Genomic DNA, 15,372 nt, shown 5'->3' with positions numbered 1-15,372 from the left:
AGATTACATGGTCAAATAAACTTAGGAAACTCTGGGTTAAGCAAAGATTTAAAACAAAAAGTTATGCAACTTGTCTTTTCAGTCTTTTAATAGCAACTCCTTCTGTCCCCAAATGAAACTGATTTTCTTTGAAGGTACAGAATAGGAGGAGGGAGCATGGCATTTTGTTGTCAAGAAACTTGACAAGCACAATTTCTATTTTTATTACTTGGGCATTATCTTGGCTCTTCTGCCTTAAAAGCCAGTTCCACAGGCTTATTCAAAGTACTCTGGGTGACAGAGATGGAGTGAACCTCTTATATTCCTAAATATGTTCACTCTAAATGTAGCAGGAGCAGCTAAACTATGTAGTTGTGCTGATCTGCCTTCTTTATAGTTTTGAGTTAAGGAAGTAAACCAATTCCCTTCCTTCTTGAATCGGTACAGATTTGATTTACTGATATCCAGCCCTTTACATTTATTTTTGAACATTAGGAACAATATTTTCACTTTGTCATGCATTATTTCATTTTCGATTTTTAAGTGTTTGTCAAGATTTTCATTCTGACAAACTAAATGGTACTAAATTATGGTAGGAGGGGGAGATCAGATAAAATAGAAAAAAGAGAGTCAAGCTGTAGAGCCATTTGAGACATAAAGTTTGTTTTTCTGGGGAGACATTATGTATCATCTTTTTCTTAATAATAGTGGCCTAACTGATGCTCCCATCTAAGTATGTTTACGAAGATCCCTCATCCAAGGAACTCCCAGCATCTTGTGAAAATAATGGGCACTGTAGAGGCAGCAGCTGAGCAGCAGTCTCACCAGGCCAGAAACTCAGTACCTGAGGCAATGAGGATTTTCTAACAAAGGAAATTGAAAGTAATTATAGGGTCCAAAGCACTAAAATTTATTTAATCCTGATAGATTCATATGCTATTTATTTTTGTACTATTTGGGAATTACTTATACCACTAAGTGACAAATATGTGCTTTCTTGCCTTATTTATATGCGTACAGCTGCAAAAATAGTTGACCAAAGATTTGACATAAGAAAGAACAAAGCTGGAGGTATCATGCTCCCTGATTTCATGCTATATTACAAAGCTATAGTAATCAAAACAGTATGGTATTGTTATAAAAAAGCACATTGATCAATTGAACAAAATAGAGATCCCAGAAAGAAACCCACACACATATGTAAATTAATTTACTCTGAAGGAGCCAAGAATATTTAATGAGTAAAAGACTTTCTATTCAATAAGTGGTGTTGGGAAAATTGGACAGCCACATGCAAAAGAATGAGACTGAACTATTATCATATACTACATACAGAAATTAACTCAAAATGGATTAAAAAATATAAGACCTAAAAACCATAAAACTAGAAGAAAATGTAGGCCGTAAGCTCATTAACAGTGTTCTCAGTGATGATTTTTTGGATCTGACTCCAGAAGCAAAGGTAACAAGCAAAAATAAATAAGTGGGACTATACCAAACCAAAAAATTTCTGCACAACAAAGGAAACCATTGATAAAAGGAAAAAGAAACCTACAGAATGGAAGAAAATATTTGTAAGTCCTATATCTGATAAGGAGTTAATATCCAAAATATATAAAGTATTCATACAACTCAAGAACAAAAAAAAAACCCAATTAAAAAATGGGCAGAGGATCTGAATAGACATTTTTCCAAAGAAGACACACAGATGGCCAAAAGGTACATGAAAAGATATTCGACATCATTAATCATCATGGAAAATCAAAACCACGATGAAATATCAACTTGTACCTATTCAAATGGCTATTCTTAAAAAACAAAAAACAAAAAACAAGAAATAACAAGTGTTGGTGAGAATGTAAAGAAAAGGGAACCATTGTGTACTGTTGGAGTGTAAATTGGGGGAGCCACTATGGGAAACAGTATGAAAGTTCCTCAGAAAAGTTAAAAATAGAGCTATCATATAATTCAGCAATTTCAATTCTCGGATTATATCTCAAGGAAATGAAAATATTATGTTGAAGGGATATCTGCAGCCCCATTTTCATAGCCGTGTTATTTACAAAGCCAAGACCTAGAAACAGAAGACATGTATAAAAAAGTATATATATACACTGGAATATTATTTAGCCATAAAAAAGAAGGAAATCCTGCTATTTGTGACAACGTAGATAGGCCTTTCATTGCTAAATGAAATGAGTCAGACAGAGGAAGACAAATACTGCAGGCCCTCGAATAAGATCATTTTATTCAATGTCCTTTTGCTCTTGTTTATGGCAATTAACCTTTGGTAAAATTGCTTTCATTATACTCGTTTCACTTAAGTCACAGAACCTACTGACAACACTAAGTGAGACCTTAACTATACTGTATGATTTCACTGATGTGTTGAATCTAAAAAAAAAAAAAAAGAAGAAGAAGAAAAAAATCATAGAAAAAGAGATCAAATTTATGGTTACCAGTGCTGAATCATTGGATAAAGGTGGCCAAAAGTTACAAGCTTCCAGTTATAAGATAAATAAATACTAGGGATGTGATACACCACATGATGACTATAGCTGCCACTGGTGTATGGTGTATATGAGAGTCATTAAGTGGATCTAAGAGTACTTATCACAGGAAAAAAACATTTTTCAATCTATATGAACGATGGGTGTTAACTGAACTTCTTGTGGCAAGCATTTCACAATGTATGTATGTAAGATCTTTATGTTGCATATCTTAAACTTATTCAGTGACATACAAGTTATATAAATTATATCTCAATAAAACTAGATAAAAAAAAAAAGATTTGACATAGAAGTACCATTAAAATAAAGGAAGAATTTAGTGTTTCATTTTGGTTGTGGCATAGCTGGGGGAGAGGGGTAGAGAACAAGCAAGTTATGCCCAACTTAGAAGTTTTTAAACAATCATGGCTTAATACTCCTAATTTTTCAGATTGTATCCACGCCATGCAAGTGCCCTGAACAACCTTGGAACACTGACAAGAAACACAGCAGAGGCAAAGATGTACTATCAGAGGGCTCTCCAGCTAAATCCACAGCACAACCGGGCTCTTTTCAATCTTGGGAATCTCCTTAAGTAAGTAGAACATGTACCTTCGATCAGGTGGTCTCATAATTTCAAGAAGTCTTTTCTTTCTCAACACTTACTTGGTTGTGCTGTTGTCTCCTCTTCCAAGAGTGCAATAATTAGGGATTTCAAGCTTTGGAGGGATGTAATATTCATTTGAATTAATTCTATCCCCTTATCAGTCAAAAAGAGTATTTTCCAGAGTGTCATTATGGAAGTATTAGTTCTAGGAGATCTTCATAGATTGGGGAGGGGTGGGACTAAGGAAGGATTACATGGTCAAATAAACTTAGGAAATGCTGACTTAAGTTAAAGATAGTTTCTTTATTGCAAGAATTTCTGTGTGCTAAATGCCCTGTGAATCTTGAAGAGGCAAATATGGAATACGGCATTTCTCAAGTCAATTTTTTCCCAAGTATATCATGAATATACTTGGGGAACGCTCCAGTCTAGTAAAAGCAATCTGCTCTAAAGGTGTAACTAAATGACATAACCACAACGCATGCCCAGTTTGTACTCTAGGTAAGAAACCAAGTGAGGCATACCTGGAATTAATAATGATTAGAGTAACTCTTGCTCTTAGGAAGACCTCCCTGGCATAATCGCTGGTGCTGGCTTTTCCCTCACTGCCCTGTGAAAGGTTGATAGTGCAATTAGTGTCACTGAAGACTAAAACAAAGAGGTACTTTTGCATCTTGTATTTTTATCAATATAAAGTCTAGGCATGCTGGTGATGGTGCTGGCAATGATAGCAACAGCAATAATAGTGAAAATGTTGGTGGTTCTGGAATTTAACTTCTAAACTTTTTTTAAAAAGGTCGAAAAACATTAGAAATGAAAATCAAAAGGTGAAAGTGGTTGGAATCAAATTGTGATATGTTTACCTGTACTTGTTAGGATACTGACAATCCACACAGTACTGAATATCTCTAAACTTCTAGAGAGCACATTTGTTACCTTTAAGGCTAATATTTTTCTTTGTTCTTTTATCCTCTCCCTACCAGGACTGTCTTAATTGCCTCAGTAACTCATTATGATGTATCTGTCTTCTTCACCTTCCTGTTTACTCCTTGAATTTTACATATTCATATAGATAGTAGTCCTTTTTCCTAATGTGTGTGTTAATGCATGTTTTTATCTAATTCCATTTGAACAGAAGCATTGGGATAAGTTAATCACAGAACAATCTAACATTGTATTAAGTGTCATCCTGAGTTTGAAGTTTTATGTTTAGGAATGGCTTTTTTTATTATTATTAGTTTCAAGTATATAGTACTTTGGTTAGACATTTACATAGTTTATAAAATGATCCCCCTAATGGTTTCATCCATATTCTGGGATAAATCAAGGGAATACTTCACAGAAATAAATAAATGTGAGAAAAGTACAATTAAAATGGAAGAAATAAAAGTGTAAATCAGCAAAAACTAAATTTTTCAAATTTGTTGAAATTAATAAAAATTGAAAATGATAAAAAAACAGTAAGAATGAAGAAGTAAACATTGGCAGAAAGCCATTTGGTTCTTTAAAAATAAGAACAAATCAAAAGTTGTGGGGCAAATGAATTTAATTATTGTAGATAACTAGTTAGAGGTCAAAGGGGTGCTTTTATTTTACTCTACCAAATTTATCAGCTCTTATTTCTTTATGTGAAGTTCTAAGGACTAATTTTTTTAAAGTCATTGTTGCATCTCTATATGTCCTAACTTGGGGCCCGAATAACTTAATATGTGGATAAAATCCTGTCAAAGTTTTTCAGTGTAGATGTAGATGAGCATTTTTTTTCGAAAAAAGCCAGCTTTAATGGCCTGTATATGGAACGATGGTTGTTAGGAATGCTATATCCTGTAGTTACAATTATATATTGTGGTGGATGTGGCTCTACTTAAAAACAATGACAGATTCTTTTAAATTTCATCTTGCCAAAACCTGAACAGAAATGAACTCTAACCTTTTTTCAATTCACATATGATTGCCACTAACTACTATCCTGAATTAGTACATGTGAGTTAAAAACACAAGGAAATATTTTTTGGAGCATGGCAATGGCTACTTTTCATGATAGGAGGGACTCCTGGATACCTAATGTAGGTTTTTTTCCCTCTCTTTTTCAGTAAAGTCAACTCTTGATAATTATCCAAACCAACAACAATGCTTTACATTTGTATAAGACTGTAGTTTTCTGAGTGCTTTGGTTTTTTTATGAGGCCCTCCCAACGACTAAAGTAGGTAGAGAAAGAAAGGGAACCAAGGTCCTGGGAGATTAAGTGCCTGTACAGAGCCACCAATGTTTACCTTCTGCTCTCTCACATTACACCAGACAGCAAAGTAGCCATATCTGTGTACATTATTCTTCGAATCCAGTAGAAGAAAACTCATAATTGCTAACATTTATGTAATACTTTTCAGTTTACAGATAAATGTTTTTATATCCATTATTTAACTTAATCTTTAAAACAATCTATTGTGAGGGGTATTATTATTCTCATTCTCATTTTCCAGATGAGGAAACCAAAGTTCAGAGGTCTCATGTGACCTTGGCCTAGGCTATGGCAGACCTAAGATTGAATCTCTGCCTTTGGATTCCTGACACTTATTTTTCATTACCCATGCTGTCCAAATAGCTCTTATTTCCAAAAATTACTTAATATTTATCAATTTAATGGCATGTGATTGCCTTTTGAGAGAAAGGTCCTTCCTGTTTTTCTTACAAAACAGTGAAGTTTGTTTACATTATATCCCTCGGCAGCAGAAAGAGGTAACCCAGAAAACAACAGGGCTAATCAACATTTAGGTAACTCAGAGTTTCCCTTTTGCTTTCCTTAATATATTTGCGCTACTAAGTAGCAATGAGTCAAAGGCTGAAAGAAGATAAGAATATTTTAAATTTGGTTTGATTTGATCTATTTTACTATTTATTGAAGATTAATACCCTATTCATGTCTCTTTAGGCAGCTTTTTAAAATTGTGCCCTTTTTTGTAATCTAGAACTTAATGCTTATTATAAGAACCCAAGTTATCTCTTTAGATAAGAGCTGTTTAGATTGGAGAAGTAATGTGCCAAGGTCCCTTAGCGAAGGAATAGAAGATGGAATTGAACTATCTAGATCTATCTAGATCTATCTGTCTGACCAAGTACCCTTGCCCTTCATCACTACACTTGACTGCCCTCTTGTGGCTCACCTCAAAACTGTGATGCAGCCTAGAGCAGCACTTCCCCACAGAAATGCCACAAGAGCCAGAATCTGTAATTTAAAATTTTCAGGTAGCCATGTTTCAAAACATTAAAAAAGTGAAAATAATTTTAATAAAATATTTTATTTAACCCCAATGTATCCAAAATATTATCATTTTAACATGTAATTAATATTAAAAATAATTTGAAAATCGAACATGTAAAAATATTAATGAGATAGTGTGCATTCTTTTTTATAATTAATCTCTGAAATCCAGCGTATGTTTTACATTTACAGGACATCTCAGAGTAGTCATATTTCAAGAGATCAATAGCCATATGTGGTTAGCAGCGGCTGTGTTGGACAGCACAGACCTTTATTAATGACCTTGACTTTGAGAGAAATGTGAGTCTTGTCCAGGCCAGAAGGTCTAAATAAGATGTGATTCTGTCAGACCATCTCAGAAGTCTTATAGCACTAAGGGCAAATTTCATTTGAATTCTTAGAATTATATGACAGAGAGCTTTAGACCTGTTCATGGCAGACTTCGCTGAGTGTTATCCAAATATATTTGGCCTCTTTCAAGACCATTTCACTGGAATTCTAAACTAATCTATTATGATTCTGTGCAGCACATTTACACTGTGACGGATTGATGAGGAACAGCTTTCCATGCCAGCATTTTTAGTTTATATTAATTATTGTTGGCCTTGCTTAGAACCTAAAATGTAAAAGAAAATAGGCAAGATTAGCATAAGCTTTTTATGGATGGAAAAAGCAAGAGTCCCTGATGGCTCAAGAGAATATAATAGAATATTTAAATTCAGGGCATGAGAAAATATTTCTGTGGCTACTTGGGTAAAGTAGTTGCTAATGTTTGTTACTGAAACAGAACGTGAAGAGAATCTCATAAAGAATCATATCATATCTCCCTATCATTGCCAGAACTACCTTCCATTCATAAGAGAGGTTGTAGGAGTTATGTGGTTGTTTTAATAAATCTTGTAATCAAAACTCAGATGAAAATGAAATAGAATGTCCACTAATTGAACTATATAAAAAATGAATTTGATACATTTTATTTTCTTTTAGAAAACTGAATAGTTAATAAAAGGACACAGAAGGATAACTGTTGTCTTTTAAATAAATTTAAATGTTAGTGATAAATTTTCTTATAGCTTTGGTACTAGCCACACTCTCTTTTGTTTCATAGAGAGGAAATCTATATATTCAAGATAGTAGTATCCCCTTTTTCTACTTTTTAACTGAAGCCCCAAAAAGTCCAAAATGCCAGCCCACTGAATAAAGAAAAATGTTTTGAGGTTCTGCATTAGGATGTCAACTTTGGGTAAGTTCTACATCCTCCCCTTGGAGTGAAATGCCACCCCACCCCCGTGGTGACCTACTAGTATCCAGGTTACCTCCAACTTTACTTATCTCTAGTCTCAACCCTATTACAGTTTCTCCTCCCTCATTTTTATCTAACTCATACCCATTTCTTTGTTGATTTCCTTCCCCCGGCTCTTTAGAAGCCCAATTCATCATCCCATTAACACCATCTCCATCCTCATCACTTCCGTCTCACAGTCTTCTGTTTGTTCTCCCATCGTCCTCAGGGCCTTGAGCACCAGAGCAATGACTTTCCCTTGCTCCCAATCTGTGCTGTCATCGTTAGAGAATTCAAGAATTACATCAATCACTGGTTCCTCTGCTGCCTTCGCTTCAGAGCCCCCCCAGTTCTGCTCTACTTTGGCCATTCACCAACATGGCCATGCATGGGCTTTTTATTGTGCAGACCTTTTCATTCTTTAGTACCCGAGTTCTGACATGTTCTTCTTTGACCTTAACCTCTTACCTCTGCCTGCCTTTCCCATCCCCCTCTCTGTCACTCCCACTGACCTAATGACGGGATCATGGTTATGACCTGCCACCTCCTAGTTCTTCTCTGTGCTCAGTTGTCTTCTTTTAAGACCGTGGTGTTGGCACGCCTTCTGTGATGAGTTTGTTCCCCTTATTGCTAGTGGCCCTGCTCTTTACCGTGGTTAGAATCTCATGGATAGATTATGTTCGTAATTTATAATCCCATCTCTAATTTATCTGATCTGTTTCGGTAATACATGTGATGCCACCTTAACTCCTTCACACCTTGACTGTCATTCACTTACCTGAGCAGATCCCCCAACAAAAGGTACCCCCATTGCCTGCATTTTGCTTTCCTTAAACCAGTATTTCACAGCCATTTTTTATGAGCACTCCCATCTCCACCACAGGAGCCCTTTAAAGCATGTTTTTCCTAATCTCCCTCCTGCCTCAATTAAATACTCAAGAAAAGATTTATCAAGTAGGGCTTAGCTTTGGGAGACCACAAATCATTGTACTATCTATGATGATTTTTTGCTTCACCACCCATTCTCCAAGAAGCAATTTTTACCTCTGTCAAGAATGTATACCCTAGAACCTCACCCAATCTATCAAGTGTTGGAGGTGAAAACACATATCTTAGTTGAATGGAACTCTTACAAAACTCCGAAGGTAGCACTGTGGGAAAAAAACAAGATCTTGGGGTTAGAGCTGTTAGAGATTCATCCTTTATGGTATTATAATATCTCTCGAATATTTTCTGTTTCCTAATACATGAATCCTTTGTTTCCCCTCTCAGTGCTCATACACACACCCAGAAGATGACATCATGCCTTCCTTTTACTGAGAATATTCAAGTAATTCAAGATGAATTTTTGCAGCTTTCATTCTGCCTGCCTCAAAATGTCCTGCATGTCCACTTTTCTTTTACTCTTCCATGGGAGGAAGAATTGTCTTGCCTCTTTCATTAGGCTAGTGCTCACAACTGTGCTTATGTGTTTTAAAAATTGAGGCATAATTAATATGCAAAAAACTGCACAAATCTTAAGTGTTCAGTGTCACGAGTTTCGACAATTTTACATACTCATGTAAATTACCCCCGCAAACAACATAGAGATTACTTCCATCACCCCAGAAAGACCCCTCATGCTTATGTGCAGTAAATATCCCCTCTCCCGAGACAATCATTGTTCAGAATTTTTTTTTTTTTTTTTGCCGTAAACTAGTTTAGCCTGTTTCAGAACTTCATTTGGAGGTGATCATTTACCATGTACTTTTTTTGGTGTTTGATATTTTTGCTTAGCGTAATTTTTTTATTTTTTATTTTTTATTTTATGGTGAGGCAACCCTTGGTTGACCTCACAGATTGCAAGGACCTTATCAGCTTCCAATCCCTTATTTTTATTATTATTATTTTTTATGCCTACAGCACCTGGTCTTTCTAGGTGGTCTCCCATCCAAATACTAACCAGGCCCGATCCTGCTTAGCTTCCAAGATCAGATGGGATTGGGCTTGTTAAGGGTGGCATGGCCGTAGACATGCTTAGCATAATTTTTGAGTCTTATCCATGTTGTTTCATGATACATTTTTTTTTTTTATTGCTGAGTAGTATTCCGTTGTACAAATATGCTGTCATTTGTTTATCCATTTTCCTGTGGGTGGATACTTGATTTGTTTACAAGTTTGAGTAATTTTGAATATTCATGTTGTGAATATTCATACCTCAGTCTTTATATGTTCATTCTTTAGGGTAAATATCTAGGAGTAGAATTATGGGTAAATGCATCTTTAATGCTTTAAGAAACTGCCAAACAATTCTCCAAAGTCATCGTACCACCTCCTATTCCATCAACAATGGTGAGAGATCCCTTTACTTCACACCCTAACATTTGGTGTTGTCAGTCTTTTTTATTTTAGGCCTTGGTAGTCATTACTGTAAAATCTACATGTGTTCTTGATTCTATTTTTTTCCCTTTCCCCCATCCACTATCTTGGGCTCTCTCTTGGGCCTTCAGATTCTTCCCATTCCACAGACTTCTGACCCCTAGGGAAACTTTTTCAGTTCAGCTACACCCTCAGAGTTGTTTTCCTGATTCCTTCCTTTCTCTGATCAAATCGGCAAGAAAAATGGTTAGCACTTGGTGCTTCCCTTCCACAACTTGTTTATTCAGCATACCAGTGGAGCTGCCGTCTTGATCATCAGCTATGAATTTCAAAGATTCTCTCGGCTCATATTCCCTTTGATTTCTCTGAAGTAAAGAATATGACACTGTTGACCACCTCCCATTGCTTTTGAAGCTTTTTTATTACTATATTATAACACATCATTTTTCTCCTCTATTTCCAACATCTACTCTTCTTTTACCCTCCTTCTAAATTTAGGAGCACCTGAGAAATTAATTGATTATCCATTACAGACACACATATGGGCCACATGTCATAATATTTAGGACTTTCTGTAATCCCGCCACTTTCCTCTTCTACTTTTCTACTGCTCTCCCACACGGTACAAACTCAGACTCTCAGCCAAACCGAACACTTGTCAATGTATGAGGAATATGAACCTGCAAACCATATTTGAGAAAAAAATATTAGTAAGGGTTTACAGTGAAGACTCTTCTAGTTCATCTGAAATATGTTTCATTTGTGTTTTTATAATCTGAAACTGAAAGTCTTACAAAACTGAATTATCTGGGAAACTATGAGAATGTTTACCTACTTCCTCAAAATTTGGGAGTTATTTGTATATAAACAGATTGCTAATTGTGAAAATATTTTTGTAAGTATCTCTCCTCCACCAAAACTCGACTCACTCATGCTGTGATTACTAATGAATTGGGCATGAGTGAGTTGTTTTAAATCTGTGCTGTGGTTTGCAAGGAAAGGCCCCTTTTCTCAGTCCTTTCTTTTGCCCTGATGGCTGCAATAAACACTGCTGAGGCCAGAAGACAGCTCTGTACAGGAAAACACTACAGGGGAACACAAGCTTTAAGGAACCCCTGGTTTTGTTTACATTCTCCTGATGAAATTGAAATGTCATCATTTTCTTTCCTTACATAAATATTGTTGACAGATAATAATTAAACAAGCTGGACTGCTTTGACAAGTACGAGAGTTTTCAGGAGTCTCCTCTGTCCTGAAAAGCATGTTTGCACTCCCTTAACCCTCATAATCTATCCTTGCTTCATTTGCAATCTAGTCCCCTTAAGCTCCTGTGCTGGGGAATGACTTTGGAACTACTCTTGACTTGAGATATAGCTTAAAGAAGGCACAATTCATTAAAAAGAATAAGAGAAATAAGGATAATCATTGGAAATTTCTTCTTGCATGTATTGTCTTACTTTAGGGGACCAGGCACCTCAACTTTTTATCTTAAATCTTGTGGGAAATCAGCTGTGCCCTGACACAGAGGCTAAATTTGGAATATAAGTTGTTCATGAAAAGGCTTTCAAATCTAAAAATGCTCTATGCAGGCCAAGAAGAGAAATTTGAAGGACAGGAAGGGGCGACGCATGTTCTCTATGTTTCCTCTGGCCCACACTGCCTTGGCCTGAGGCAGGGTCTGTCTCTGGAAGCACCATCGGGGAAGTAAAACTTGCCTTTAAGCCTCTCTGCCTTCTCGGTGACTCCTTGCTAGTTCTGCCAGCATCCCTCCTGTGTTCCCCTTTTACCATCGGGCCCAGTGTGGTGCTTTCATGCAGTGTCACCCGTCTGCTGGGCAGCATTGCAGAGGTCTCTGTTCTTAACCTTTCTGCCTCCTCCCCTCCAAGTGAAAAGAATAATAGTAACTGACAAGTGAATGACAAATTACAAAGTGCTTCCTCATGTCTCATGAACCTGCCCATTCTGGGTTTATAGAGGGCAGGCACAATCACTTCCCTATTACAGATAGGGAAACAGGCAAGGGAGGGTCACGGGCAGTAAGCTGTGAAGCGGGATGTCTAGAGCTTACACTTTTGGTTCTGTCATGCTGTTGCACTGTCTCCCTGTGCTCTCTCTCCATAGCACCAGGAGCCATAGAGTTTAGTGAGTTTGAGTCTCAGATCTGCCATGTATAGTGTGTGACCTTGGGAAAATGATTTTATCTTGCAGTGCTTCCAATTGCTCACTTATAAAGTGAAAATAATATTAGTAACTATGTCCTTCATGAGTACTAAACACAAGAATGCATGTAAGTACTTACCATAGGACCTAGCCCCCAATAAAGATGAAATAAGTTTCAGCAATTATTAATTATTACTAGCCCAGGGACATAATTTCTCGCTTCTAATTTGAAGCTCAACTTCTTAGTATAAAATTAATAATGAGTCAGAAGTACATAATACATTTTCTACCCCTGCAATTGAACAGCTTCAGGCAATATTCGACCTTCTTGACACTTTATTTGCTCCTGTTTGAAATGAGGAATAAGACCAGGTGATCCCGTAAAGCTCTTGAGCTATAAGATATGTGGTTTTAACTGACTCTAAGTTTCTCGTCATTTAACAGAAGTGTAAGGAGAAGACCAGAAAGGAACTTGAAAGTCCCTTTTCTCTTCAAAGGCATCCTGGTTTTGCTGAGAAATCAGTCGATGAAGCTTCTGGTAGAAATTCCAGGTGGGAATCTGGCTAGAGAGTGGGGAAGGAGCCAGTGCAGCTAACATTTACTGCATCGTCCCAAGTTCCAGACACTATGCTAAGCACACTGCCTATGTGTGTTTATTCTACCCTTACAGGAACCTGGAGAGGTAGAGATGAATATGCACATTTCACAGATTCAGCTACCGAGGCTCGTAGGGGTAGAGCATTTAACCCAAGTCATGCACCTCGTGAGGGCAGAGCCAGGATTCAGACCTCAGTCAGCCTGAGCCTAAAACCAGGGACTTGTACTCAGCTGCATCATCAGAGCAGCCCTTTATCTACTGGGTAAATGAATCCTGGCTATATCAGTCTATTCTCAGCTGCCTTCTCCTCCAGGTCCCAGCCTGGGAACACTGTTTCTATGCTTTCCGTCAAATTACAGAAGGGCTTAGAATAAACATTGTGTGCACTTTGAAGTGATGCTGACTTGGGACCACTTCCCACCTCCGGCCCACCCTCATATACTTGTGGCACAGGACTGGCTCCATACATGCAAGAGCCAGGCAATTGTGAGCATCAACAGCCATTCAAAGGAGCAAAGAGGGAGCAGACTCAGGATAGACATTGCCTCAGGAACTACTGTGTGCCAGTCCCTGCTGAGGTCTTTATGTGAGCTGTGTCTTCAAATCTGCTCTGTGACTAGATAGCATCAAAACTTTCCCTCATTCCATTCCTGTTTTCAGCTGGGTTGAGAGGTGTTACAGACCACCAAAGCTTGAGCACTACTTACACCACACAGAGTGTGGCAACGGGCAACCTGCCTCCCATTGTTGCCACAGCGACCTGAATCTGATACTGCAAACCCACTATGGGGGAGGGGCAGGTGATCAACTCTCTCAATGCTAACTATAATGATCATGGTTTTGGAGTTGAAGAAAAAATTCATTCTTTACCACCACATAATATGAATGAGTCCTCCAGATAATTTTCCTATGTGGCTTTCATAAAAAGTCAAGCAGAAAAACTAGAGTGAACGCCAGTAAACCAGATGCTACATTTCCATCGCATTGCCCAGAGATGTGCTCGGTAAACTTGAATGTAAAAGAGGCTATATAGAGGATGATCCGATTTTTTTCCTTTACTGTATAAAAAAGATAGTAGAGCCATAGAAAAAATGCGTGCCCTAAAAAGATCATCTCAGTCAGACATTTATAATCTTGACTTTCACGATTCGGTTTTTCAGAAGAGTTGGTAAAGTCTATCAGCCATCCCCCCCGCCCACCACCAACACTGCATAAAAAAATCATACTCTTTCCTTTGTGAGAGACGTCATTTTTGGACCCAACAACGACAGAACACCCCAACAAAGAAATAGAAATGAAGAGAGCTGCCCGGCACTCCAAGTTCACACTGTGGTTAATAGGAAATTTTACTGCTGCCAAGTGGATTGCCAAATCCATTTATTTCTGTTACTGGCATTTCCTAAATCCTCCCAAAATGTCAATACTTTTTCAAAGAAAGCATCTGCTTTCAGTTTAAATGAATGTGTCATGAGATTTTAGACAGGAGTCCAAAAAGTTTTCTAAATTGACACTTAACAGTTCCTTAATTACTAAAAAAATGTGGCGAAGCTTTATTCCCTTTTTCTAAATATCTGCCATTGAGATAGAGCCAGTAAAGTGAGAAGATGCAAATGTTTTTACTTAACACACAAGAAAAACAGTCTCACTGCTGTATAACCGAAGGAGAAATTCCCTGTGAAACTACAAATGTTTAATGGCAAGATTTGCACATTATGAACAAGATCTAATTTCTACTTGATGTTTCTCTTATGAAATGAATGATGAAGATGTTATTGGTTCCAGGAACCCCTTCTTAGGAATTTTAGCCTTTTGGAAGTTCCTGGGGGAAACTTAAGAGACTGGAATTTTGCTCGTAGACTATTAGGAGATTTTAATTTATGTTATGATGCTTATGTGGATAACACAGGAGCTAAGACTTGGATGCACAATAGTGGACATTCACAACAGAGCTTCCATGAGAGAGAAAACTGCCTCTTCTACTTGCAGCGTCACCTTCCATGCACCCCCAATCCAGCCTCTCCATATCACCTGAAATCCAAAGGTATCAATCATCCGGGCAGATCAGCTGGCACTGTGACATTTCTCTTTGGCTCAAATAGTCCCAGGAAGTCTTTCTCTTTTTTATAGGCTTCCTTGTACTGTTACATTTAGCATCAGTTAATTGATCGGGCAAATCCGTCCTGGAAATCGGTGCTGAGTTTTCTAAAGCACAGGCTGAGGACCACCCTAACAGAACCGCCTGAGGGGCTTGTTAAGAATAATGATTCCTGGGCCCTACCCCAGACGTACCTTCTGGGCTTGGAGTCTGTGCATTTAACTACTACTACTAATCTTATGAGACCTGGGATCCTGCATTTTACCGAATACTTAATGATTCTTAAGCACTAAGTTTGAGACTGTTGATTTAAGGCAAACGTGAAGACAAAATATTTTAGGTCATGGAGGATTAACAGTCATTAGCTGGTGACTTGTTTGGCAGATAAGGAGATCCAGGATGCTGGGAGACAAAAAAATGTTACCTAACCCTGGGGCAGTTTTACTCTTACCTGTGTCTTTCACCTATCAGGGGATCCCTAATAGTTCCATCAGTTTCAGTTAAACCCCATGACAGAAGCTCTGACAATCCTCAATATCCTTAG

General features: G+C 37.5%; 1 protein-coding gene and 1 non-coding gene across 2 annotated transcripts in view; one reads left to right on the top strand and one right to left on the bottom strand.

Moving 5' to 3' along the window:
* Positions 1 to 15,372, top strand: part of TMTC1 (transmembrane and tetratricopeptide repeat containing 1) — a 241,662-nt gene that overhangs the window by 189,853 nt on the left and 36,437 nt on the right. Inside the window, exon 12 of the mRNA XM_025047422.1 lies at positions 2,920 to 3,063. Within this exon, the coding sequence (XP_024903190.1) occupies positions 2,920 to 3,063 (144 nt within the window). The remainder of the gene's footprint in view (positions 1 to 2,919; positions 3,064 to 15,372) is intronic.
* LOC112480357 lies at positions 9,511 to 9,629 on the bottom strand. The gene has a single exon (XR_003046567.1). It is a non-coding gene; the product is annotated as a 5S ribosomal RNA (ribosomal RNA).

Source organism: Pteropus alecto, unplaced genomic scaffold (assembly GCF_000325575.1).
Source record: "Pteropus alecto unplaced genomic scaffold, ASM32557v1 scaffold103, whole genome shotgun sequence".
NCBI lineage: Eukaryota > Metazoa > Chordata > Mammalia > Chiroptera > Pteropodidae > Pteropus > Pteropus alecto.
Note: the sequence above shows the minus strand (reverse complement) of the source record. Positions and strands in the feature narration are given on the sequence as shown.